Below are 24,229 nucleotides of genomic sequence, written 5' to 3' on the forward strand. Positions count from 1 at the left end.
AATGATATCACAACACATGGGTCAGAGGCTGGGGAGGACCAGACTGACAGTCTCCCCAGGAAACATTCCCACCTCGCGAACTTGACCTTCGATCCCACGATAATCAGTTCATAGACAGCAAGTCACCATGGCAAGTGACCTTCTGAAACAGTCGCCCGGCAATGCTACCCTGTATCTTTATTGGTTGTGGTCGTGCTCGTAGCTCACGGATTCCGGGCCCGATGATGGACCTTGAGCCGTGATGCCGTGATATCCCATACTTTGTTCGACTTTCATCCCATCTCTCCCCATCCCTCCGGCATTACCTACCCGCCCCCCTCTACGCACCGTATAAAGTCCCCCACTAAACGCCAATTCCAGCGCGGTATCAACTGGCCAGATGGCCGGGTGGTTCCGTGTGATGAGAACATTGCCGGTGTGCGTGGGAGGTACTTGTTGCGAACTTCGAAACACATGCTGCCCATTGGGCTTACGGGGAAATTGTATGTGCTGATGATGTTGATTGCGTTGATATTTAGTGTCAAGCTGTGGCTGGCGAGAAACGGCTATATCTTAAATCAGGAGGCCCCGGTAGAGAATGCTTTTGTAGGTTGCTACCATTTTGGGAATTATACTCCTCGAAGGCAATTATCAATAGGGATAATGCTTATGTTGGATGGAAGAAAGCGACGAACTTACCACTCCGTGGTGTTTCTAGTATTGCAGATCAAACCAGCTTAGTCGTGGAAGACGACTATCCTCGCATTTTTCTTCTTCTATTTAGCATCGGTAATTTGAGCAATGTTGCTCTCTCTGTCCACATGAGGCTTGGGGTGTGTGGCTCGATGGAGGGTTGGTGTGGTTGGGAGAAGGAGGTAAGATGTCGGAATGTTAAAAAGGGTCTAGTAGAAGCTTGGAAGGAATCAAACTGAATGTCCTCGTGTGAAGTTTAGTGAAATCGTTAGAACGCATCTTTGTTCCCCACAATGATATTTCACCTCATCATGTATTCTCAGTCGTTGGGGTCTTTGGGAGGCTGCAACGGACCCAGAACATGACTTAACTTTAACTAATAACCCCGTTCCGTATATACATATACTTATGTTCTTGATCATGATCATCCTCGCATGATGAATTCCACTGCGCTGATGTTCACCCTGCAACACAACTTCAATATCCCATGACCATCGCAGCAAATACCTGTTCCAATCCTCATCTGACGGACCGTCAGTGTATGAGAATGAAGCGTTTCCTCTACAGTCATTTATCAAGATCATATGTTGACCATAATCTCCACCTAGAAATGGCATCAAAACAAACGTCATTAAGCCACACGGAAGAAAAGAAAGAAGAAAGAAAAAAGGAGAGAGAAAGTGGCAGATACCGTCTCCTTCCAGCCCACTTATCACAGCACTGTCATATACTGGCGGCTCGCCCACTGGGCCTTTCGATTTTAAGTTTTGGGCCGCGTTTACGCTATGGGCAACACATGATTTACACTGGCAATAGGCCTCGGTTTGCCCTCGGATTAATGGTTTTGGTGGACAGTTAGGGCATTGCTCTTAATTTTGTATGCTAGACTCACCGGTGCGGCACGTCTCATGCCCTACGGGAGGCGGAAGTAGACGTTAAAAATAACAACAACAACAACAACTTATCACAGCACTTTCTAATAGCCCAGCAGCTAATTGGCACCCTCCCCCTAAGCATCATGTCATAGCCCGCGCTTCTCTTCAACCGGTCTCCCAGAGGGGCCAGGATCATCATGTAAGGACCCGTTCGTCCCCTGGGGAAACAGTGAACAGGTAATTCCGCGGCTCGCCGAGCCACAGACACGAAGAGATCACGAGCTAGGTAGGGGTTGGTTATGGTATATCGTAGTCCTGTCCGACTCAAGATAATGCGGGGACCCGGGAGTGGATGGAGGATAGAGGATAGTGTGGGTAGGGGGTGAATGGGTTGTATTTTGCTGCTGATTGAGTTGGTAGTTTTCTTCTGCCTAAGAACTAGGCGCCGTGGTCTTTTGCAGCTGGTAGCGTTTTCTTGGTGACGGCTGTCAAGTGATGTTGTTATCCCTCTCTCTTTCGCTTTCGATCATGCCAAGGTTACCTACCTAGGGGGCGTGATCATGCAACTTGCAACGATCTGTACCTACCTAGAGCCATATATTCACACTACAAGCACAAGATCACCGGCACCCTCTGCTAGGCCCATCCATTCGCAAACATGCCGTCCAAGCTACTTATTTTTCTAACCTGCCAACATCTGTTCCCACGAACCAAAAGACCTAGCACGTCGATGGTTTGTTTCGTAATCATGTTTAATGAGGCTCAAGCCTGCAATGCTACCAGTGTCGCACCCCTCCAGAGTCAGAATCCTGCACGAGTTCATGTCATGTTATGTACCGTTCCGTACCGTCCCTGCTGCGGGTGTGGTGTTGGGAAGGAGGGAACGTGCTGTCTGGAATGCTCGTCGGAAATATCAGCATGCAACGCTTCCAGGTTATTACACGATGCCTGGCGATATCAGAGTGGCATCAAACACTGAAGCCAACACGAAGTAGCAATTAAACAACCCCCCCCCCCCCTTGAGAAACGGGGACCTTTTGAACCGCCGATAAGCCGAACGGTTTTTTATATGGACGGGAGGCAATAGTGAAAGGATAAGTCTCCGAGATCCGAAGGGAGAGAAACTCATAGTTGGGCCAGGAATATTCGAGTGATATGAAAGGATGACTCGCCATAACAACGTCATATGTGAAGGGAAGTTTTCTGACTGCCACGTCCTGACACCGACTGAACGGATGCTGTGCCAGTGGGCTGTGTCTCGTGCAGATATTCCTTCTCATTCTCACCACGCGTAAACCAGTTGAGCCAGAGTTGGCCAATGTGTTCCAGTGAGCAAATAGTTACCAATGGCAACGATTTCCACCAAGGCGAGCTCGGCGAGGTCTGTAGATCCCTGGATCAATTCATTTGTTATAGATTGGCTGGTGTGACCTCGGCCGAGGATGACGGTAATTGTGAGTCTGCTGTCCATTCGTTCAACAGACTGCCCAGCCTCAAGCTAAGGGCTTTGTGACATGGTGGTCGACGGCTTGCTGCACGACATTCATTATCTGATGCATAGACTGTTGCCGGCGTTAATTGTTCCGGGACCTCGGGGTCGTCAAAGGAGGAATCCCACTGGGCCGATGTTTATGGCCGTTTCGTACCGTAGCAGTAGCAGAAGGATATCCAAACTCTGGGATATGTGGACGGTACATAGCGAGTACTGGTAGTGTTTATACTACTCTCAACGCCGTCCCATGGCCTCCCACATCCGTCCTGAACCCGATGGAGGTGTCTCAGGTGGAGGAATCAGATGTTATAGCAGCTCAAAGGGAATAGTCTCACGCCTCACAGAGAAGGAGATGAAGGCGAAAGGACAGAGAAGAACGGACAAGGATGACTCTCTGGCCGTCTCGACCATGGGCCAAGTATGTATCACGGTAAGAAAAGCCCGGGCCAAACCAGACGTTGGACGGGTGAGAATGTGACCCTCTCCGCATGGAAGTGCCCGAGATCCACCGAACCGAGCGATTCAGACGTTCGAGATGGAAATTCTTTTGCTGTCACAGATTGCAAGTTTCATGGTCGAGGTGTCCACTTCTAGTATGTACGTCGTTGAGTTACATGTACGTGTCAAACGCATATGTCTCCGGATGCTCAAGTTATGTAATATATTTTCTTGAATCTCTCGAGGTTAAGTTTACTCGAGTTTGGGTTGATCCAACCGTGGGGGCGATGCTTGGCCAGGAAGTGGTCCGTGATGAGTCGAGGAGGAGCAGGTCAAACTTTCACCCTCAGATGACAACCAGAAAGTTGCCTTCGTGTTCGCCTTGTGGGTTGGGGGATGTTCGGTTCGTTCAATGACACTTTGACGCAGGATTTGGCCTAGGCGAGCTCGGACCGGATGTTTAGGTGATGATGTGCCCCTCGTCTCCCCTCCTTGGAGACCCCCCTTCTCTAGTTGACGAGTTTCAGGTGAAATCGAGGTTGGCTGGTCGGCCAGGCTATGTTGTGAGAGAAGCACAGGCGATGGTGGGGGAGGAATACAGAAGACTGGTCGAGCCTGCCAGAAAAGTGAAGTTCTTGGCAAATGGGAGGGAAGACGGCAGCCGGCAAGGGGCATCAGGAAACAAGCTGCTGCGGCTCTAACCAACCAGAAAGCTCGAACACCCCTGCAGCCCCTTTCCCCATCACGCTAGGTTTCAAGAAAAGGAACGTACCGGACTCATCAACATCGAGTACCTACCTGACCTTATCGACAGCCATTCGACTGATGGATTCGACATGTTTCTGGGGAGCCTGGGGACCATAAGTTTGGAGTGCCGATGGGAGGTCTCGTCGCCGCCTTGTGAGAGCCGTCTTGATTTGATACCAGATTATGCGCGCCGCGTGTGAAGTTGTAAGGCCGAAGAACAAATCCCGTCGGTTCATGAATCCTCGTGGAAGATATGCGCATATGTACACCGTCCAAAGACCCCGATGTCCAAAAGGCACAACTCCTCGTGGCCATCTCAGCAGCCAATGTGTGAACAAGAGGCCAGGGCATTGGAGGCCGAAACAGCTGCACAGCTGGTGGTGCACTTCAGCAGGCAATTGTAAGCTGATTGGCCACCTACACGTACATATTTGACATCTGTGTATGAGCCGGCGACCTGCCAGACCTCATCCCGCCGTTGCCTCCGCTGTTATAACACATTAGGTATTTCAGGCACGGGCTGGCACTTGCAAGATCTCTGGCCCATGATCCGCGACGTTGAACATCAAACACTGGACCACTGGATCATGGGGGACAAAGATGTGGCCTAACATGGTGGGTACCGGGGCTAGATCCATGTAGCCACAAACCTCATACACGACTTGCATCATTATCGCTGGGTCGTCCCCTTTCATAATCGGCGGGGACCCCTACACCTAACAGCCCCAAACAAAGTGAGGGGAGGGACTACCATAACTTTCCTCGGGCTGTCAACTTGTTGCTCGTTACGTCTGGGCATCGTGTCGAGTCCCGTCATAAGAAGAATATAATCTCCTGTTGTCCCTGGATTTGGGCACCCGTTCCCCGCGTCTTGTCGGATTCTCTACCTGTTTTCCTCTCTCCCACCCCACGTCCCTCAACCGTGTCCCTTTTTTTCGTTGCTTGCGGCGTGGCGCATCCGGCATCCCCGACGACCGAGCTCCGACAGGCGACAGTAGACGTCAGCAAGCAGCCCGAAAACCTTGTCGTGACCGCGCATCTTTGGCGTTTACCAAGAGCAATCGACCGGACCAGTTTCCACATTAAGGTACTTTACAGCGTTTGTTTTCTTCCTCGATAGTCTGTTGTTGAATAGGGGTAATCGAAAGGCGAAAAAAAAAAGGAAGAAAATAGTGGTTAATTATCTTTTGCGCAGAGTAGCATCTCTCCAACTTGAGGGCGAATTCCGACCAATACGAGCCAGCACTGCATCGGTTACACGCCTGTAGGCGGCGACTCCAGCAAATCCAGCAAGCGCCCGTTCCGTCAAGTCTGAGGACAACAGCGACAGTTTCCTGTTCTGACGGACGAGTCTGCCAAAAAGAGGAAGGTGCATCGCGACGGGCACCACGGAGGACACCCGCGAACCCACAGACACCCAACAAACCCAACACTTCGGCAAGAACGCATCAGGCACATTTCCGCCGGCACGCATTTGACACTGGCGGCGCACCCACACTTGGAGCCACGCACTTCCGCTTCTGCCACCACTGCCCCTGCAGCCTCTTTTACAGGACTGGTAACCACTGGCAACCACCACTGGGCAACCACCAGCACAAACTCACTGTCTCCCAAGAGACAAACCATTCAGACACCAGAATCCGAATCCGTTTCGAGACATCCGCAGCGAGTCAAGCGGCTGGATCGGTCTTGATTCCCGGGTCAACCCAAGCAAGCAGAAGTACTCTAGTCTGGGATTCGCACTGTCGTCTCAGCCAGTCTGGAAGCGCCCGGCACTCAGATCAGGTCGTTGACCAAGGCTCACACAACATTCAGTGGCAGCAGCAGCAAGATCGAAATATTGAAAGACACACTTCAGTCAAGCAAAGCAGTGACATAGCTTTGAGGTTGCGGTTTCCGGCAAATAATAACCTGAGGAATCCTCACTCCCTCCCTCCCTCGGCCGCCAATCCCCATTCAAATACATTTGATTCGGGGTCTCGTTTGCCGTCTTCCGCTTTCCACGCCATTAACAGTCTCCAGTCTCCAGTCCTCAAACCTCCACCAAGTCCCATCTCCCCTTGCGGTCTCGACCCGCACCATCAACATCCTCGGGTTTTCTGCATTTTCTGGATCGCCTCACACACGCTAGGGGCAGGAACAACACAACAGAGAGGGGCCCTGGAGAAAAGGAGTGCCCAAGTGCGTCGAGACGTCAGCCAGCGTCGCGACTGATAGGTCGGCGGCACACCAGCACCGGCACCTAACGACTAGTCCGACTATACCTTGTCCCAGGGGGTCTGCTCACACCTGCTACCAACCTGGTTTGGGACCGGCTTGGGAGACACACACACACACGTTGCTGCGATCCATCCGTCGTCGATTTCTAATCCCAACCCAATAGCAATAATTCCCAATAATCCCGTCCGCCGCGCTTCAAGGCACATCTGTTCGCCTCTTTCAATCAATTTCCTGCCGACCCAACACCCCCCGGATTTGCAGAGCATTCCCAGGGATATTCAACCACTCAATACCGTTTCCAACCACTCGCTCCGTGTCGCTCCAATCTTTTTCTCTTATTCCCCGTCACGCTCTCCTAATTTCCACAACCAATACTCTCGACTATCAAAGTCGACCATGAGCACAGCCATTGCAATGGCCGCGTCTCCGGCTCCTCACGACAGGCCAAACTACGGCTCCGACGTCTCTGCTAGCACCGCTGCGCCCGCTTCCACATCGTCGCCCAGCACGCAACGGACGGCCACTGTACCACCACCGCCGCCCCCATCCTCTTCGAACCCGAATGCGCCAGCTCCCCGGTCAGGTAGTGGCAGCCCCCGAGCTGTGGGTGCGACACCCGCTGCACACAAGTCCTCTCCACCCAGCACGTAAGTAATCTCCTTTTTTTCTGATTGTCCATGTCATCTTCTTCCTTCTTCTCTTTCCATCTCTCGTCTCGAACATCGTCTTCCGCTATTGCTATCGGGCAGTCACTGATCAGCTCACCGTCTTCAATACTACAGTTCTCGCAGCGCTGGTGGCTCGGCACCCAGGATCATCGTCAAGAAGGAACCAGGCTCGCCCGACGTACAACAGCAACAACAACAACAACAACAACAACAACAACAACAACAACAACAACAACAACAACAACAACAACAACAACAACAACAACAACAACAACAACAACAACAACAGCAGCAGCAGCAGCAGCAGCAACAGCAACAACAACCACAACCGCCACCCACCGCTAGGCACCGACCCAGCAGATTGGATCTTTCCAAGAACACAAACACCAACAACGGCGTTCCCGGTTCTGCGCGACCCCTCACTGCCCGTGACACTAGCGGACTCGGAATCAAGGAAGTCGGTATCGCTTGTCTATCGCCCGGTTTTGTCACACACGATCCGCTCATGAAGGAGCAAGTACATCGCAGTATGAGTGTGAAGGAGCAGCAGAAGCGGATCATCGAATCCAGGTTACAACAACAGTCGGCCGGCTTCAAGGCCCCTGAGATTCCAGATAGGGATAAGGATGGAGGTCACTTCGCGGCAAAGACACCAGGCCTAGCACGGAAGCGTGGCCCTCCGCCAGGATTGAGCATCGTCGCTCCCTCCCACGAGCAGTTCGCCAACGAAAGGGTTATCCAGTCTGCGCCCCTTGGCCAGTCATTCCCTGGAAGACAGAACCCTCACCCTTTGACCCGCCACCTCATGAACCATAGTTCGAACCTCGCCAGCACATCGCACATCCACCATGTGCCTGCCAAGCAGACGAACAACAGACTGCCGCCGATTTCCGATGTATTTGGCCAGGGCTTGTCTGGCCATCCGGATTCAAGCGGACATGCCCTCTTTGCCAGCCAGAGTCACAGCCATGGACCGCTAGCATCACCTCACCACCCACCGCCGCCTCCACCGCCGCAACCTCAACACCCTACGTCTGCTAGGCCAAGGGAGTACAAGTCCGCCGAGGAAGCACAGCAAGACCTGGCGGCTGGCCGAACAGAACTACTGCCCAAGTATGTACATTATAACAGCAGCAGCAGTCAACACCAACCTCCGACACCGCCATCTCCCCCCAACGGTCCAGCGCATCACCACGCACCACCACCGCCAACATATCTGCCTTCTACGCTCGCATCATCTCAAAGAGGCCCGCCCTCTCATATTAGTAATCATATGACTGACGCCAGCCGAAGCGCCAGCAACAATACTCCCGGCAATAATTACAGCAGCAGCAACATGCACAGCAGCACACTTCCCTCGTCGTCTGCTCCTAAGAGGAGGACGCGGGCCGAGTACGAGGAAGGCGGGAGCCCCCCGCTCGGTAATGGGAGGGCGTCACAGAGGAGGTCAGGGCCGTTTGGCGAAGGAAGAGATAGCCCCGAGACACAAAGGGCGAAGAAGGAGGAGTTCATCAGGCTTTGCGAAAGAGCTTGGGATCTTTTCCACTCCTGATGATACTACCATTACCGCGATATCTCATACCCGCATTATCACAATACCAAATACATAGCTGCACTAATATGGTTCACGCTTTGGCCTCGTTTTTTTCACTTTTTTCTTCTTTACATCACCCTTCCACTATTGTATCCAATAGGGTATCTTTATCACCACTACCACCACCACCGCCGAAACATTTCTCTTTAACCATCATCTCTGTTTTTCTCCTATGTCTTTCAAATTTGGGTGGGTGGCATTGGTATGGCGACCAGGGCTGGCCGGAAATGGGGGCGCGCGTGTGATCGATGTATGGATGGACTGGCTGCTAGGTTTTTAGGTGTTGTTTTCCTGTTCGATTTCATGTAAGGGACGAATGTATTGGACTGGACTGGACTGGGCCGGATTAATCTCTTGGGCGGATGACAATGACGCCCGAAAAGTCGCGACCTTTACTACATTGTAGCCGATACCAAGAGCTATATTCATCATATTTTTGTTCTTTGTGTGTATGTGTCTGTGTTCAGACTATGGAGTAGGAGAGGTTAAAAGAGAGAGAGAGAGAGAGAGAGAGAGAGAGAGAGAGAGAGAGATCCTAAACAAACCTGCTAGTCACTCTATTGCCAGTTTAGATAGTTTTCTATGTCCGGCTCTCAACCTCATTGCTGCGTTCAACGTTGAATAGTACCTCACGTAATGTATGTATCAAGAATACAATGTAGGGAAGACACTTGAAGGAGTAAGTAATGGGACATCAATCTTTTTGAACCAAACAACCCTTCTGTTACTCCATTTATGCTTATGCTAAGGCTACCTCTTCTCTTCTAGTTGTGGTGCCGCTGTTTTATGTTCAGTGTGTTCTGCTTTCCAACCCTTCGCGTCCCCCTACCCTACCTTCCATCACCTGTTATCCTCTCCCTCCGTGCCTCCTAAGCTAGCTGTTCCCTTGCCCTACCGCTTTTTCTCGTTCATAAGAGATTTACTCTTCGGTGAGAAAAGAAGCATATGCATGGGAATTTAGTTACATATGGGGAAGATACCCAATGGGACGCTCTCATTTTTCTTGCTAGCGCTTCTGATTAAATCTCTTATGGACGAGAAAAAGCGGCATTGCCCGTCCGCCTCAAAGCCCTAGCTCCAAATCAAATCCCCAAGGCTCTCGCTCCAACTTAACCACCCCCCCTGAACATACGCCCTCCCTGCTTCGTTCGTGCCAACCATCGCTTTCATCCCATCTCAGGCCCAGGGGCATAGGTTCGGGTTCAACCTCCCGCCATCTTGAAAACTTCCCTGACCCAGGTAGACCGACCACAAGACTTGTCGCCTCAGTCGTCAAGCTCGTTCTGCTGGAGGGCGATGATGGCAATGGCGATGATAATGACGGTCTGGACGGGCGAAGGTGAGATCGGATGTGGGGTTACAGTTGACGTCAGTCAGCACCGGTGTCGATCTCGAGGATGATCTTGGGGGTCTGTGAGGCGGCGTTGCAGCGTTTGACGTGCAGTGTTAGGCCCTCCATTGTGATCTGCCTTTTGTACGGGAGGGATTGCCAGGCAACTATGCTTATGCTTTTGCGTTGTCCTCCGCGTTCCCGGGGACTTTGTTGTTTGTTAAGGGACACTTTCAAGAGGATGCTGTCCTTCCACTTTGTCTTTGGGTGCTGACAATTGTTATAGCCCGGGCTCGTGTTCCTCCTTGGAACTGAGAATCGTTGGCTGTGATACCGCGATTAACTGCCAGAGCTGAGCTCCGCTTACTCCATGGACGAGTTCCCACTGTCGATATTCTTCATCCGCGCCCTGTTCTCTTCTCCTTGACGTTTTCCAGATGTGCTCGATTCGCCAGGTGCACCTCGAACCCGTCCAACGTCAAACCGGGGCCTACGACATACATTTTGCCGTCAGTCTCGACACCGGATTCTCGGAAGCCACATATACTGAGCATCGGACGGGATTTCTCGAGTCTTTTTCGGCACGATCTTGGCCGCACCAAGACCATCGTACACCACCGCGTTATGGCGCATTATGCAGTTAAAGGAGTCATTTGGGTACTTCTGGTGCAGGGCTTCGAGGCAATTATTGAGCCATTCTGGTATTGGTGGCTATACAAAAAAATTGCATAGAAATAAAACGTAAACTCAATGTTAGTGTTGTCTGCGTACCACGAACGATCCTTGGCCAGGTGTGAACTGGGAGGATATTACCGATGGAGGAAGCGGGTCTCCGTTGGCCGGGGGTGGGGGAGCCGGTACAGCACCAACAGTAGCATCGTCACCACCCGCCGCAGCTCCAGCTCCAACACCGGCCCCGGCGTTCGTCGGCGGCGTCGCAACCTTGGTGGTTAGGTTGTGTTGCGAACCGGCAGCTGGAGTAGTGGGAGGCGGACCCATCGAGCCAGGTAGTGCTGTGCTCGTGGCTCTTGGGTTACCGGGCGTCCCAGAGCCGGACGCAATCGGCGTTGGCGGTTTCGTCCTGCTGTCTCTTCCTTGAATGATTCTCCGCAGTCTGGCAGGGCTGACCCGAAGAGTAACAATGTGTTGCTGTTGCAGAGGCTCCTCAGTCTTTTCACGTGTCGCTTCCCTGCCAAACCTTCGTGACATCCTTGTCTCGTGATGATGAACAATGGTCTCGGGTGTTTCCGATCGCCCGATGTTCGCCATGCGCTGGGCAGCGGCCGTGGCGGCCCCACGCATTCCACGCGTTCGGGCGGTTCCTTGAGGCACTGACATGGCGGGAGAGTCTGGTGCGGAGTCCATGCTGTCTTCTGAATCGGAAAGGTCTCCGTCCCGGATGATGCGCCTGCCCCTTCCCGGCCCACCAGTGGTCGCCACTGGTCCCGTTGTCTTCTTGAAGAGTCGGCTGTCCTCGATATCCCGAACTCCACCGGGAATGACCGAGGATACAATGGCTGTCCGAATCGTTCTTTGCCTTTCCTTGAGGTCGGGCAACTGGGGCCCACCACGTCTGTTGACGGATCGTTTCTGTCTGCGTTGCTCGCGCGAGAACATGGTCTCGGTCCGTTCTAGTTCTGCCTCCGTGTTCTCGTACAGGTAGGGGGCATAGTCCTTTTGCTGTTGGTTGGGTCGCAGCGTGGAGGGGATCGGTGTTGGAAGGAAGGCGGCCGTGAGGTCTGGGTCCTCGATGGGTCGCCCGTCGAAGGGGTGTCCTACACTGTAGAGACTGCGGGTAAAGAGCTGCGTCTGCTCACGGATGCAGTGAGCAATCGCCGTTGTGAATTCTCCCGAAAGAGATAGCTCGTCGGCCATTCTCGCAGCAAACTCCTCTGGCGAGTTCATCGGATTGTTGATATCCCACTCGAATTGGTCCACCAGCGTGTGCTCCTTAATGGTGATATTCAGCTTGATCAAAATCCTCATGTCATCATTCTTGTATGCTGAGTAGGGTAATTCAGGGTCCAACGCGTCCTCTTCTGAATGGACAAAGGGATAAAAGTCCTGGAGTTGCTCCACCATCTGTGTAACCACTTGTTCGTGAACGTGCTTGTCCATGGGCGGCTTCAACCCCATGTCCTCGACCAACTGTGAGGCAAAGACCTCGACGGGAATGAGGCGCTCGTGGAGGTTAAAGGTGAAGGTATCACGTAGTTTCACCTTGTCCCAGTCAACGTCTATCCTGATGGGCACAAGCTCCTCGTGTTGTTCGGCTTGTTTCTTGAGATCTTTGCGACTGAACTTGAGCGGGGGTGTCGTCCGCTTGCCCGGCCGAGGCTTCTGCGAAGGGTATATGATTTTGACGGGCCCGCCTGTTTCTGTAACCCCGTTCCCGTAGCCATTGTAACCCTGGCCGTAGAGCTGAGCTGGAGGTACTCTGTTCCGACTGTCGCGACTGGTCATAGCCTTGTACTGGTCGACCCGTGCCAGCCTGTTGCTCATGTCCTGGTTGAGTGCCTTTTGCGAATCTTTCAGAGCGGCGGCGTGGATCAGGTCGCGCGTAACAAAACGGTCAACCAAGACTCTATTCAGACTGTCCTTGTCGCGTTGGATGACGGGCGGCGTCGCGCCATCTTGAGGGCTGCCAACCTTGGAGGCTGCCGAGGGGGCCTGAGAACCGGAGGCGGCAGGCGTTCCGGAAGCATTGAGCGAAGAGGAGGCATCGGCAGAAGAAGCGCCAGCCTCCGCGCCGGCACTGCCAGAGGCCATGGCCGAGGCAGAAGACAGCGAAGCGGCCATAGAGAGTCGCAGTCGCTATGCGTCGCCGTACCGGTCGGTCGCGTGTTCGATTATAGAGGAAGAAATGAACGATATGGATGGTGTTGTCAATGCTGGGTAGCTAGCTACTGGTAGCTCTGGTCGTGATGATGTTGGTGTAAATCCGAGGAACTGAGGAACTGGACAGGTCGCGTTGTCTCGAGGAAACCTCTTTCGAAATCCCGTCGTTCGCTGGAGCCAGTAGAAGCGGCAGCTGGTTGACGATGTTCCGTCCTGTTTTTCGCGTTTCGTGGTCGTCGGGATGCAATGTAGCCTGAGCTATGCCAATTCTCGTATGTCGTCTGGTGCTTCGTGGTGCTTTTGTTTGTTCTTCCTGTCAGCTTCCAATTTTTGGGAGAAGGAGATGAGGCTGGGCTGCGGGATACACCACTACTAGTGTGCTCGAGTAAGGTCAGGTCGGTACAACGGGAGGCAGTGGCAGCGAGGCAACTGAACTTTGGACCGCACGGCGCATCTCTCACTGTAACAGATCGGAGGCTGACTGGCAATTGGATGCTTAAAGGTGAGAGCGACCTACCTAGTTGCAGTGTTGTTCTTGACCAATGGAACAACAGCAAAAGACAGCCGTGTCCCAGGCAAGGACGTGTGTCAGTCTCTCCTCAAAGTACTCGATACTCAATAAGCAGCACATATGCCTTGCCATAACAAGTACTGAGGACTTGTTAGCTCATGCCAAAGCAGATCTCTTTCTGCCAGGGCAGTTGTTTCTTGGCGCGCCTGAACCCGTGTCACTGCCATTGTCTGTCTGCGCTTTCAATCAATGGCACCGGCAGAGACTCGCAATGTCGAGGGAGTCCCGGCAGGCTTCTTTGCCCCTGCCACGAATTGTGCTGTCACGAGCCTGCCCCAGAAGAGCAGAACTCGACAGACGGACGTCAACATGTGGACTTGCGCCGATGCAACCGTGGACGTTTGTGGACTTGAGAATCCTCGGCGTGAGCAATTCATCCAAAGTGGTGAAAGGCAGTTAAAGTGCGAAAGAATGCGATGTCAACGCGCTCCTCTGCGACAACTTTAAAGGCCGCCAAAATCGCGGCCGTCGCAATGGAAGTCGCAATAACAATCGCAGAGAGTCGTCCATCGTCATGTCCTGGATTTGGCTGGATCCCGTACATTACCTTAAAGACGGTGGAGCACATAGGCTTCAATCCAATGACAGCAGGCGTGGGCGCTGAGCACTGGGCACTGGGCGAGCACAAGACCCAGACCCAGACCTAGAGAAAGACCCCCTCCCCCGCCTTCACAAAATCCAGCAACAAAGCAAAATCGCACGCATCAAGCCGGCCCACCTCGAAGCTCCCGACTTTGCTGTTTTTCCTTCTTCTTTCCACTCTCCACCATCCACACCCCAAAGGTTGGTACATAGCTTCAACACCCGCCCAATCTTTAACCGTCGTACATTCATTCTAAGCTTCATTTCCCAGTAGACAGTCTATCGTCTGTACAATTGCCCGACATGGCTTCCGAAACCCCCAAGCAGGAGATTGGTTAGTTGCAAAAGAAGCTGAGCTACAAGCATGAAGCTTTCCTCTTCCATTTTCCACATACCTTTTTCAGTCCTCTTCTCCTTCCCTCCTCCAGCTGCGCACTTAGAGAGGTTGGCGTCTAAACTCTCCTATCTTGTTCCTCGTCGTTCCTGGCAGAGCCGGCCCTTGCCTGCGACACACAGGCTCGGGAGCTTGCTTGCTACCGGCTTGCTCTGTTTATGCGCCCATATGCTCTTCAAAGGCTGACCCCTGCTGCTAGACTACTCCCTCAACAACCCCGATACCCTCACCAAGTACAAGACCGCTGCTCAGATCTCTGAGAAGGTCCTTGCTGAGGTCTCCAAGCTCGTCGTCGCCGGCGAGAAGATCGTCGACATCTGCGCCAAGGGCGACAAGCTCATCGAGGAGGAGCTTGCCAAGGTCTACCGCGGCAAGAAGATCACCAAGGGCTTCGCCCACCCCACTACCGTCTCTCCCGCTGCTTTCGTCACTCCCTACACTCCCTTGAGCACCGACGAGAAGGAGGCTGCTGTCGAGATCCAGGCCGGTGAGCCCATCAAGATCCAGCTCGGTGCTCAGATCGATGGCTTCGGCTCCATCATTTGCGACACCGTCGTTGCCCCCGCCAAGGACCAGACCGACGATGTTATCGAGGGCCGCAACGCTGACCTGATTCTCGCCAACTACTACGCCAACGAGGTCCTCCTCCGCCTCATGGTTCCCCCTGGTCTTCTCGCTACCGGTACCGATGAGGAGAAGGCCAAGGCCGCCTCCCAGAAGCCTCCTTCGCAGGCCAAGATCACCGACCTTCTCCAGAAGGTTGTCGGCGCCTACGACTGCAACCTCGTCGAGAGCACCACCTCGTGGCTCTTTGACCGCAACGAGATTGAGGGCAAGAAGAAGATTGTGATTGCCGCTGGCGAGAACACCAAGGGCGAGGGTGTCCCCGAGGTTGGCGAGGTCTGGGGTGTCGAGATGGGCGTCAGCTTGGGATCCGGCAAGGTTAAGCAGTTCGAGAACCGCACTACCCTCCACCGCCGCACCACCACCACCTATGCCCTCAAGCGCCCCAGCTCGCGCAAGCTTCTTTCTGAGGTCCAGAAGAAGTTCGGTACCTTCCCCTTCAGCTTGAGGCAGCTTGAGGACGAGCGTGATGCTAAGTCCGGTGTCATTGAGTGCGTCCGTGGAAACGTCTTCCGCGCGTACGAGGTTGCTGGTGACAAGGACAACTCTCCTGTTGCCAGACTCCTTACCACTGTTGGTACGTATAGAGTCTTGGATGTGTTTTTGTGAACTAGAATTAAGCAGTCTCACTAACTGGTTCAATAGCCATCACCAAGAACGGCCTCACCAAGCTTGGCGCCGCCCCTGCGCTCGACCTCTCCAAGTTCAAGACCGACAAGAAGATCGAGGATGAGGAGATCCTTGCCATCCTTGCCCAGCCCCTCTCCAGGAACACTGGCAGCAAGAGCAAGAACAAGAAGAAGAAGGCCGCCAAGAAGGAGGGCGAGAAGGCCGATGAGGAGTAAATGGGAGTTTGGACATGATTGGCTGTAGTAGTCTGGCGTAGGGATTAATGTGGAAAGCTGGGCTGCTTTAGCTCGAAAGTTGCTGCCTTTCTGGCTATTTCCGGTGCATCTTTTGGGTTGTGGTCTTCGGATGGAGCATTCGGTCCGGCACGCTTTGCATCCCCGTGGCATTACGAGAGGGCAAACCGCAAGCAACAACGGGCTCCATCGGAGACAAGAGGGACTGAAGAAGGTGGGAGGATTCATCCCCATTGATGAGCCTGCACATTGTGATCTTTTTTTTTGGCTTATCAGTGCCATAGTTCTGCTTTGGCTCCCCTTTAGCATCCATCGCAAGCGTTCAGCTGAGGCACACCTGTACAAGGCAGGATGGCGTTTGCTAAGTGAAATTAGCCAACACATAATTCTGAGTTAGTACTCGAATATCAAAGGAATTGACCAAGAAGAAAGAGGGGAAAAAAAAGAACAAACTGAAGATCGTGAATCTAATGGCGACATCATAGATTCCTTTTTACGGTATTTTTACGAAAAGGCAGCGCCAGTTGGTATACGGAAGCGTACACCCATGGAATTTTTCGGTCTGAAGCCTGATGCACTTGCCATGCAATACGACACTTGCGTGAAACTCGAAGCTCTGCGACTAAAGACAGTGCAAGAGCGTTGGACTCGGCCATTTCCAGAAAGAAATTGCTTCCAATGAATACCTAAATCGGGGGCTATTGCTTTTCGATGGACAATCGTGTCCTGTGGCCATACCGGTATTGATCAGGTGCGTTCTTCTGTATGGGACTTGTCAGGCCGGACGAAAGCATCGCATCGACAGCTTGCAGTACTGTCAATATTTGTGAGATTTCCCCTCCCTACAAATTCCATCCACCCCCTTCTATCACGCTTACACAATACCAACTCCTTGGAAAGGGAAAACAGAACCTACTGCATCCGCCTGAAGAGAGCGTGTTCCCAACAACCATTTTCTCTTTTTTCTTCTTCAAGCACAGCGGCATATGACAGCGACGATTTCATCTACTTACTTTACTCCCAGCAGTAGCCCGCCTGAAAGCAAACTGAAGCCCGTGGTTTGTGTGTTGCCAAAACGGTCAACTGAGAACATCTACCTATCCAGCCTGCAGGTGACCATCAATCACGCAGCATTCGTCGCCACGAAGCGAAATCAGGACCACCTACGAGGTTGGGGTGTTAGCGCAAACTAACGACACGACAAAGGGTTGAATCGTCCAGAGGCGTGCGCAAGGTTCGTGACGTAAACTGGTCAGGAGAAGTCAACAACCCTCCCGGAGGCAGTTCGGAATGGGGGTTTCGGCGCCTACCTATGAATCACAGATCACCATCACCTCACTTCACATCCCACTTGAATGACAAAATAGTCGGGAACCCAAGGTAAAGAGCTCCAGCTATCGAGACATCGGGTGTCCTTCACTCCCGCTCCGGATTGAGCTCCAGACCCTCCAGCTTGTGCATCGGGCGTCCGGTTGCTATTACCTACCTTAGGCTCTAGGGCAGTGAAGAGACGGGAAGCCAGGGGCACCTCAGTGCCGGGAAGGAATCCGGGCATTAGGGGCAATAGCCCGTCAGCTGAAACTCAGTCTTAGGAGCTATTTTGCGATAACAACAGCGTTGGAGACCCCCTGAAGCGGCCATTCTTCTGGCTACTACAACCCGCTGAAGGGCTTGCTGCAAGCGCTGCAGCACCTTCGATTGCTCCTCCCTCCACTACCTCCTTATCCAAGCATCCCTCCTTTTCCCAGGCCGACCTGTTTACAACCGTGAGTCCGGCCCCTTCCTGCCGTCACCCCCAACAACAGCAACTATCGCACTCCTTTCCCAGCTTCACCTTGCCCTCCCCCATAAACTTCTGCCCTTTTCCACGCGTGCCGTCGCTTCTGGCGCTATTATTTTGCCATATTCGTCATTTTGGTCGCAGAAGCAGGTAATGCATCCAAGGCCTCCTATCGGACACTTATCGCGACGATACTAACTGGCTGGTATAGGCCCGAGTGCACACACCGAAAGGGCCTCCCCGGGTGGTGGTTCAATCGAAGCCGCCCTAACACACCTTTCCGCACTTGGGATTTTGCAGAAGGGGGCGAACCCGCGGTCCGTTCGATAATATCGTAGCCCACATCTCGATCTGCCTACGGCCTCCGGCTTGCGCCCCGCGCATCCCTTCACCAACACAACCACCCGTCGAGGACAAGGAAAGACATATCTTTCTGGCCATACCACATGGTTTCACCAAGTACGAGAAGCACGCGATCGAGATATTCTAGTCCACGCCAAATACCATCCGGCTCTGTTGATCCGATCAGGGGGCAACGTAGTGCTAGCGCGAGTGGGAGTGGGAGCGGTGGGAGTGGTGGCAGCGCCAACGCCAGCAGCAGTGGCAGCGGCAGCGGCGGAAAGAGCAAAGGGAACGGAGGTGGAAGCGGCAACAGCAAGAGCTCGGGAACAGAGGGCCAAAAGACGTTCATGGATCGCTGGTTGGAACCACCCGTGCAGAACAAGCCCAGCTTTGCCGACGCCGGGTTGGTACGCCACGGCGTTGTCGAAGGAATGGCGCCCTTGGGGACCATGCCCAAGGCGGGCTTCTTCAAGAAGGCTACACCTGCACCACCACCGCCCGAGCCGAAGCCTTTCAAGACGACGAGAATCGTGATCAAGCGGCCTCTAGCGCCCCCAGCGCCCGCACCGGTACCCGCAGCAACTACTCCGGCACCCGAGGAGGACGAAACGGAAGATGAAGAAGAGAGTGGAAACGGCAGCATCATGACGGGCGCAGATGAGACGGGATCGGAGAGCATGACCCCTGGCCCTATTTTCTCGGCTTCGACGCGCCGTCCTCTGCCCATCTCTCAAACTTTAGCCATCTCACACGGGCTCATCGTGGATCCTCGGACGCAGATGCTGGACACAGTGATAGAAAGGGCGGTGGAAGAGGCTGTGGCGCATCATCGGTATCCTACGGCGTACGCCCTCAAGACGCTCTACGATGACCCCAGGTTCCGGGTTGTTGCGGAGAAGGTTTTCACGCAGACTGCAGATGCCGGGATACTCAAAGAATTTGCAGAGATGCTCCATCAAAAGAAGAAGGAAGCAAAAAGGAAAAACATGGGCTTGAATTATTTTGAGAATATGACGGCCATGGGCCAGACGCCGCCCCAGCCCCAGCGGGCCTCTTACGGCCATCTTGTCAAGTTTGACATTTCCGCCGTGCGACGCTATCGTGATGCGGTTGAGCAGCAAAGAGCTGGATCCGGTGATGTTAAGCAAGAAGAGGAAGCCAGTCATGAAGGCGCTCCGGAGCGGGTCCGTGAGCTCCAGCAACAGTCTTCTGTTGTCCAGCAACAATCGTTGCACCAGCACAATCAGCAGGATCTCCAATACCGCCAGCGGCTCCAACTCCAGCAGGAGCAACGGCAGCCTCAGCACTACCAGCCAACATACCCTGAACCTGGTCCGCACCCCAAACCCAACCCTGAACAAGGACCTCAGCCAGAACAGCCAGTGACAAGACCCGAACCCGAATTGGCACCCACATCTGAGCCTGCTCTTGAACAGCTTCCGCTCGACCCTCAACTTCTTAATCCTCCACACCAACAATCACCATTATCTCCACAACCACCATCACCACCACAACACAAACAAAAACAACAAGCACCTCAGCCGGAGTTGGTTTCTAACCCCGTGCCAAGGATTTCATTCAGAGGAGGCAAACTTGACAAGGAAGAGCAAGAGTACGAAGATCAGCAATCTCATTCTGACCCACCTCTCGATCTTTCCTCATCTCACCTGGAGCAGGACCCGGAAGAAGAAGGGGAGAAGGAGCAGGAGCTATTGCTGGATTCGAAGACGTCTGCTACAAAACCTGCGCTTGCACTCGCGACTGTACTCGCGCCTGCATCACCGGAACCGGAACAGGAGCAGCGTCCGCCAGACCATGAGCAGGAAGCTGAGGGTGGAATCCGAGAAGTTCATGTCCGCAAGAAGCACAAATCACCAAAGAAACCTGAATCAGCAAAGGCAAAGATGGTCGTCAACGGGGTGAATGGAACGGCCAAGTCGGTTTCACCGAAGAAGAGGGGGCGGGCGAGCTCCATCTCAAGCTCGTCGTCGTTGTCGAGCGCACGATCGCTCTCACCACCGGCAGACGAGTACGATGGAGACGGGCTGGGGACGAGCTTTGCCATCTCGGCCACATCCTCTCGTGCCAGCCCCGCGCCCATCGTTTCTCCTCCCGCCGCCGCGGTCGATTATGCTGCGAGTGGAGCTGACAATGGTGTCAAGGGCGGCAATCATGATGCTGCTGCGCCACGCCCAATCACGGTTCGTCGCCGCATCAACGTGAGGAGGAAGGGGAACGTGTCACCTGCTCTCCCATCACCGGCGTCACCCACGGGTAGGCAGAGCGATTCGCTGGATCCCGCTATTGGACGTCCATACGAAATGCCTGCCGTCGTCGACGCGCCTTTGTTCCCCAATCTGAACTCAAAGAAAGGCTCAAAGTCGGGTGTTCAAGGTGTTGTTTTTCCTAGCAAGGTTGGGCGGATTGACGAGAACGACCCCAAGTATCGCCTGCGACAGAGCGCCAAAAAGATTACGGCCAACTACAACAAGCCGTTCCCCGAGAGCTTTACCAGAGAATCGTATCCCTCGGAGGAACCTTCTGTGGAGGTGGAAGAGATGCTGGTGTCTCCGTCTTTGACGCGACCCATGAGCTCAGCGGCACCGGAGACGACAACGCGTGCTACCTCTGTCTCAGCCGAAGGCCGGAGCACGCGTGCATCGAGGAAGCGGTCGCATGTTGAACTGGAAGACCAGCAGTCGTCACCTACGGCGGCTGCTTTCCCTGCATCGGACGTTGCGTCGACGGCAGCGAACTCGAGAGCAGGGACACCTGTGCTGCGACCGGCGAAGAAGCCAAGGACGGGCTTGAGGGTTAAGAACTCGTAAGTTATTCACTGCTCCCTTTTTATCTACATGTCCATCTCGGGTCTCCTGCGACAGTTCGTCTCTTGTGCATCTCTTGCTCCGTCCCGGAAATGCCACTGCCTGCCAGTTACGAGTGGACTTGGCAGGGTGGTTTGATGATCAAATTTTCTCGCTGGCGTCCAGTGTCACCAGAGTCTGCCTACCTTGGCTTGGTGTCCTCATCATCGTGTGGCTATGCTCAACACTCCAATTGTCACTATATCTGATTTTCACGTTGCTAATTGTTCTGAATGCAGGCCGATGAAGAAGAAGTCGTCCGCGGCCGGCATCCCGCGGGCGAGCGGAGAGCGAAGTAGTCCGACTGTCACAAATGGCAACTATGCCAAGGAGGTAAGAAGACATTTCTCGTCTGTCATCTTTCCCTCTATTCCGTTCCTGCCTTTTCATGTGTTATGTGTCCGTCGTTTGTGCGTGGCTGGGCTTTCCTATTGGGAAGCGAAGCCAGAAGGCGGATGGTGCTGGGCTTGCTGGGCTCGCCTGGGGAGGGGGGCGTTTGGCTAGCTCGGAACACAGATTGAACTGGATTTGCACTGCGGCCTTTCGCTCCTTTCCAGGAGGCCCTTTTTCCCACTGTCTGATCACCCCTCCCATTCACTCGGCTACCTACCCTACACAGTATCTGCTGCCCTGCCCTGCCTGCCCATCCCCCATAGCATAACGTACACCCACTCATCATTCCCTCCCGTCATCCCCCAATCCCCCCATCCCCCATCTCCCCCCAAAAACAGCCCCATGCCCCTTGCTCATCACATCACTCGGTCCTGATCCTATCCTGCTCGTCCTCTCATCCTCCCAATCTCATGCCCATGTCTACGCCCATTCCCGACATCGCCATCCCTCGTGCCCATGCCACGCCTCCATCCGCACAACACAACGCGTGCAGGCCGCAGTAGTTGGCAAGGCAGGGACGGGCACCGGGGGGTCTGTGATATTTTTAGTGGCGAACAACAACACGCTACCAACATCCACATTCTACATACTACTACTTGTCTTCTCACTTGTTCCGACTGCTGCCATTCGGCCACTTCATAAAGTCCGGTCGTGAAATATGCCGCACAAATCATCGCTCTCTTCTGCTTTTCCCAGGTCTAGGCTGTCGTCGCTAACCGCTTATCATGAGGTTCTCCAGGACGACAATGATGATTATTGCTCATCATGTGGTGGTAACGGTCAGCTCATCTGCTGCGATGGTTGCACCCGGTCTTTCCACTTCAGTTGCGTGGATCCGCCGCTGATGCAAGGTGCTATGCCCGACGAGTGGTTCTGCAATGTCTGTCGCACCGCTCACAAACCTCCGGTCTTTCCGGTATATAGCGGCCCTTTCGCGTCGTTGATGGAGAAGCTGGATGCCAAGAACTCGAGCGCATTCGCCCTTCCGCTTGATGTGCGTGAGTATTTCGAGGCCGTTCGCACCGGTCAGGATGGAGAGTATGAGGAGATTGTGCCTCTGGTCAAACCACCGGCTAAGTATGTCCCATTTCCCCGTTCGATGTCTCAGTTGCGGCTCAAGTACTGACAAACGGGTCGCAGGAGGAAAAAGAACGACGAGGAGTCCGGACCCGACTTTTTCAGGTTACGTGATGATAAGGGAGATCCGGCAGTATGCCATCTCTGCCAAGGGGGAGCCTCCGCCCGCACCAGAGCCATTATCCCGTGCAGTCTATGTGGCCTCTTCTGGCACTTGGATTGTCTTGATCCGCCTCTGGCCAACCCGCCTGTTCTCCGAACGTGGAAGTGTCCTTGCCACGTTGATGATTTGCTCGCCAAGGTGCCAGGTCAGCTGGCGCCGGCTCACAAGTTCCGCAAGATCAAGGGCGCCTCAGTAATCAGGCCAGCTTACAGTCGCGCTTACATCAACAATGGCTACATCGAAGTCGAACCCGAGGATAGCGATGACGAGAGTGGCTGGAAGAACGTCGAGACCTATGGCAAGGTTGTAAGACTGCCTGCCAAGGGCATCAAGCTCGATTTCCTATCACGGTATGTATTTGCTTATCTTGCACGAAGTTGCTCAGCGACAGCAGGACTAACATACGGCACAGCGTTCGTGAAAATCGCAAGGGCAAACCTATCCCACCTCTCAATATTCCTCAGGCTACCGGTACTGGGGCTTCGGTTGGGTCATCTCTCCTCAACAAGCGGAGCTTGGAAGAACAGCAAGCGGTCTACAATCTGGCTGCGCTGAGCGGACAAGGCACAAGTGGCGTTAATATCCTGGTTGATGCCTTGTTGGTACGTGTATCCCAATTCACCGCCTTGGCGATTGCGATGACTAAGTTTCCGACGCAGGCCCAAGCTGACCCTTCGGTCATTTCGCTGATGGCGAGCGGCAACTCTGATCACTTGGCCGCTGGTAAACTGAACCATATGGACCAACAGAGTTTGCGTGCTATGCTTGCCCAAATGGAGAAGATGACAAATCAGATCAAGAGCATGCTGGAGCCCGTCACTCCCGTGGCTGCTTCTCAGGATCAGTTGGTCTCATCCAAAGTCCCGAGCCTGACGAACTCATCTCAGTCCATCACGGACGGGGAATCGGAGAAGACAGTCCGCGATCTTATGACGACGCCAACGGTGAAAAAGGAACTGCCCCCCTCGCCGGCCGCGACCGATGATGTCGCTACCGCGAAGCACACCAAGGAGCCAGGGCCTCCCAGGAGGAAAAAGCGGAACAGCAACGGAAGGAAGAGCGCAGACAGTGATACGGCGGTACTCCAGAACGGTGATATGGATGTGGACGCATGAGCGTAAGCATGATGATCTCTGGGGAAGGGAGGAAAACCTAGCCAGCCAGGTGTTAGGAACAACTGAAGATATCCCTTTGTTGGGCCTAGTTAGTAGTGGTTTTTGAACCGTTTCATTTCCACGTTTTAGGGTTTGCATAGGTTATGGTGTAAAAGGCTTAGCTATACTATCTATGGGTTGCGGTTGAGGAACGGTTGGCTGTGAAAATAAATTTACACAGCAGAGCAAGGAGCAAGAGACAGGAGGCACGTTTGCTTCCAGTTACCTGAAACCTAATATGAGTACAAGTCTTCTGATGATATGATTGATCTTGAGTCCGATGAATGAAGGCCGCCCGGTCAAACTCCGAGTCCAAGTCCAGATCGATCCCGACCATAGCCCTCATTGTCCCGCTTGCTTCCCTGCTTTGTATCACCCGCCAACGCCGCCGCGCCCTGCCTGGCTGGCTACACACACCCCCAGACGATTGAGCAGAAAAACTCTTTTCATTCCCCTAGAGACAGGCACACAACCTAACAACAGCCAACGACTAACAAGCCTGCCAGCCAAACAACCAACGGTCATCAAACTATCGACCAACGAGCCGG

General features: G+C 53.6%; 4 protein-coding genes across 4 annotated transcripts; 3 read left to right on the forward strand and 1 right to left on the reverse strand.

The window, feature by feature from the left end:
• The first annotated feature begins 6,801 nt into the window (after positions 1-6,801).
• On the forward strand, positions 6,802-9,102 carry SMAC4_08855 (uncharacterized protein). The gene is made up of 2 exons (XM_066090861.1): positions 6,802-7,091; positions 7,227-9,102. The coding sequence occupies exons 1-2, from the start codon at positions 6,841-6,843 to the stop codon at positions 8,662-8,664; spliced, it is 1,689 nt and encodes a 562-aa protein (XP_065946773.1). The 5' UTR covers positions 6,802-6,840; the 3' UTR covers positions 8,665-9,102.
• A 121-nt stretch (positions 9,103-9,223) lies between these two features.
• Positions 9,224-13,189, reverse strand: SMAC4_01859 (uncharacterized protein). The gene is made up of 3 exons (XM_003348788.2): positions 10,808-13,189; positions 10,584-10,699; positions 9,224-10,175 (listed from the first exon to the last, which is right to left on the reverse strand). The coding sequence occupies exons 1-3, from the start codon at positions 12,833-12,835 to the stop codon at positions 10,076-10,078; spliced, it is 2,244 nt and encodes a 747-aa protein (XP_003348836.1). The 5' UTR covers positions 12,836-13,189; the 3' UTR covers positions 9,224-10,075.
• Positions 13,190-13,796: 607 nt separating this feature from the next.
• Positions 13,797-16,358, forward strand: SMAC4_01860 (uncharacterized protein). The gene is made up of 4 exons (XM_003348789.2): positions 13,797-14,228; positions 14,302-14,361; positions 14,621-15,622; positions 15,691-16,358. The coding sequence occupies exons 2-4, from the start codon at positions 14,331-14,333 to the stop codon at positions 15,888-15,890; spliced, it is 1,233 nt and encodes a 410-aa protein (XP_003348837.1). The 5' UTR covers positions 13,797-14,228; positions 14,302-14,330; the 3' UTR covers positions 15,891-16,358.
• A 1,776-nt stretch (positions 16,359-18,134) lies between these two features.
• SMAC4_01861 (uncharacterized protein) lies at positions 18,135-23,943 on the forward strand (the record flags this gene model as incomplete). Its single annotated transcript, XM_066089664.1, has 6 exons — positions 18,135-20,854; positions 21,134-21,227; positions 22,027-22,364; positions 22,428-22,877; positions 22,940-23,129; positions 23,187-23,943. 6 exons carry the CDS (start codon positions 18,135-18,137, stop codon positions 23,640-23,642), a joined length of 4,248 nt encoding a protein of 1,415 aa, XP_065946774.1. The 3' UTR covers positions 23,643-23,943.
• Positions 23,944-24,229: the final 286 nt, after the last annotated feature.

The sequence above is a fragment of the Sordaria macrospora genome, chromosome 4 (genome assembly GCF_033870435.1).
Source record: "Sordaria macrospora chromosome 4, complete sequence".
NCBI classification, from domain to species: Eukaryota; Fungi; Ascomycota; class Sordariomycetes; order Sordariales; family Sordariaceae; genus Sordaria; species Sordaria macrospora.

Bases quoted from the DNA above. Each gene is read 5' to 3' on its own strand.
- SMAC4_08855 (XM_066090861.1), top strand. From the start codon at position 6,841: ATGAGCACAGCCATTGCAATGGCCGCGTCTCCGGCTCCTCACGACAGG. The intron at 7,092-7,226 runs GTAAGTAATCTC...TCAATACTACAG, and splicing joins AAGTCCTCTCCACCCAGCAC to TTCTCGCAGCGCTGGTGGCT.
- SMAC4_01859 (XM_003348788.2), bottom strand. From the start codon at position 12,835: ATGGCCGCTTCGCTGTCTTCTGCCTCGGCCATGGCCTCTGGCAGTGCC. The intron at 10,700-10,807 runs GTACGCAGACAA...GCCCTGCACCAG, and splicing joins CTGGCCAAGGATCGTTCGTG to AAGTACCCAAATGACTCCTT. The intron at 10,176-10,583 runs GTATATGTGGCT...CCCGTACAAAAG, and splicing joins GAAATCCCGTCCGATGCTCA to GCAGATCACAATGGAGGGCC.
- SMAC4_01860 (XM_003348789.2), top strand. From the start codon at position 14,331: ATGGCTTCCGAAACCCCCAAGCAGGAGATTG. The intron at 14,362-14,620 runs GTTAGTTGCAAA...CCCTGCTGCTAG, and splicing joins AACCCCCAAGCAGGAGATTG to ACTACTCCCTCAACAACCCC. The intron at 15,623-15,690 runs GTACGTATAGAG...CTGGTTCAATAG, and splicing joins CAGACTCCTTACCACTGTTG to CCATCACCAAGAACGGCCTC.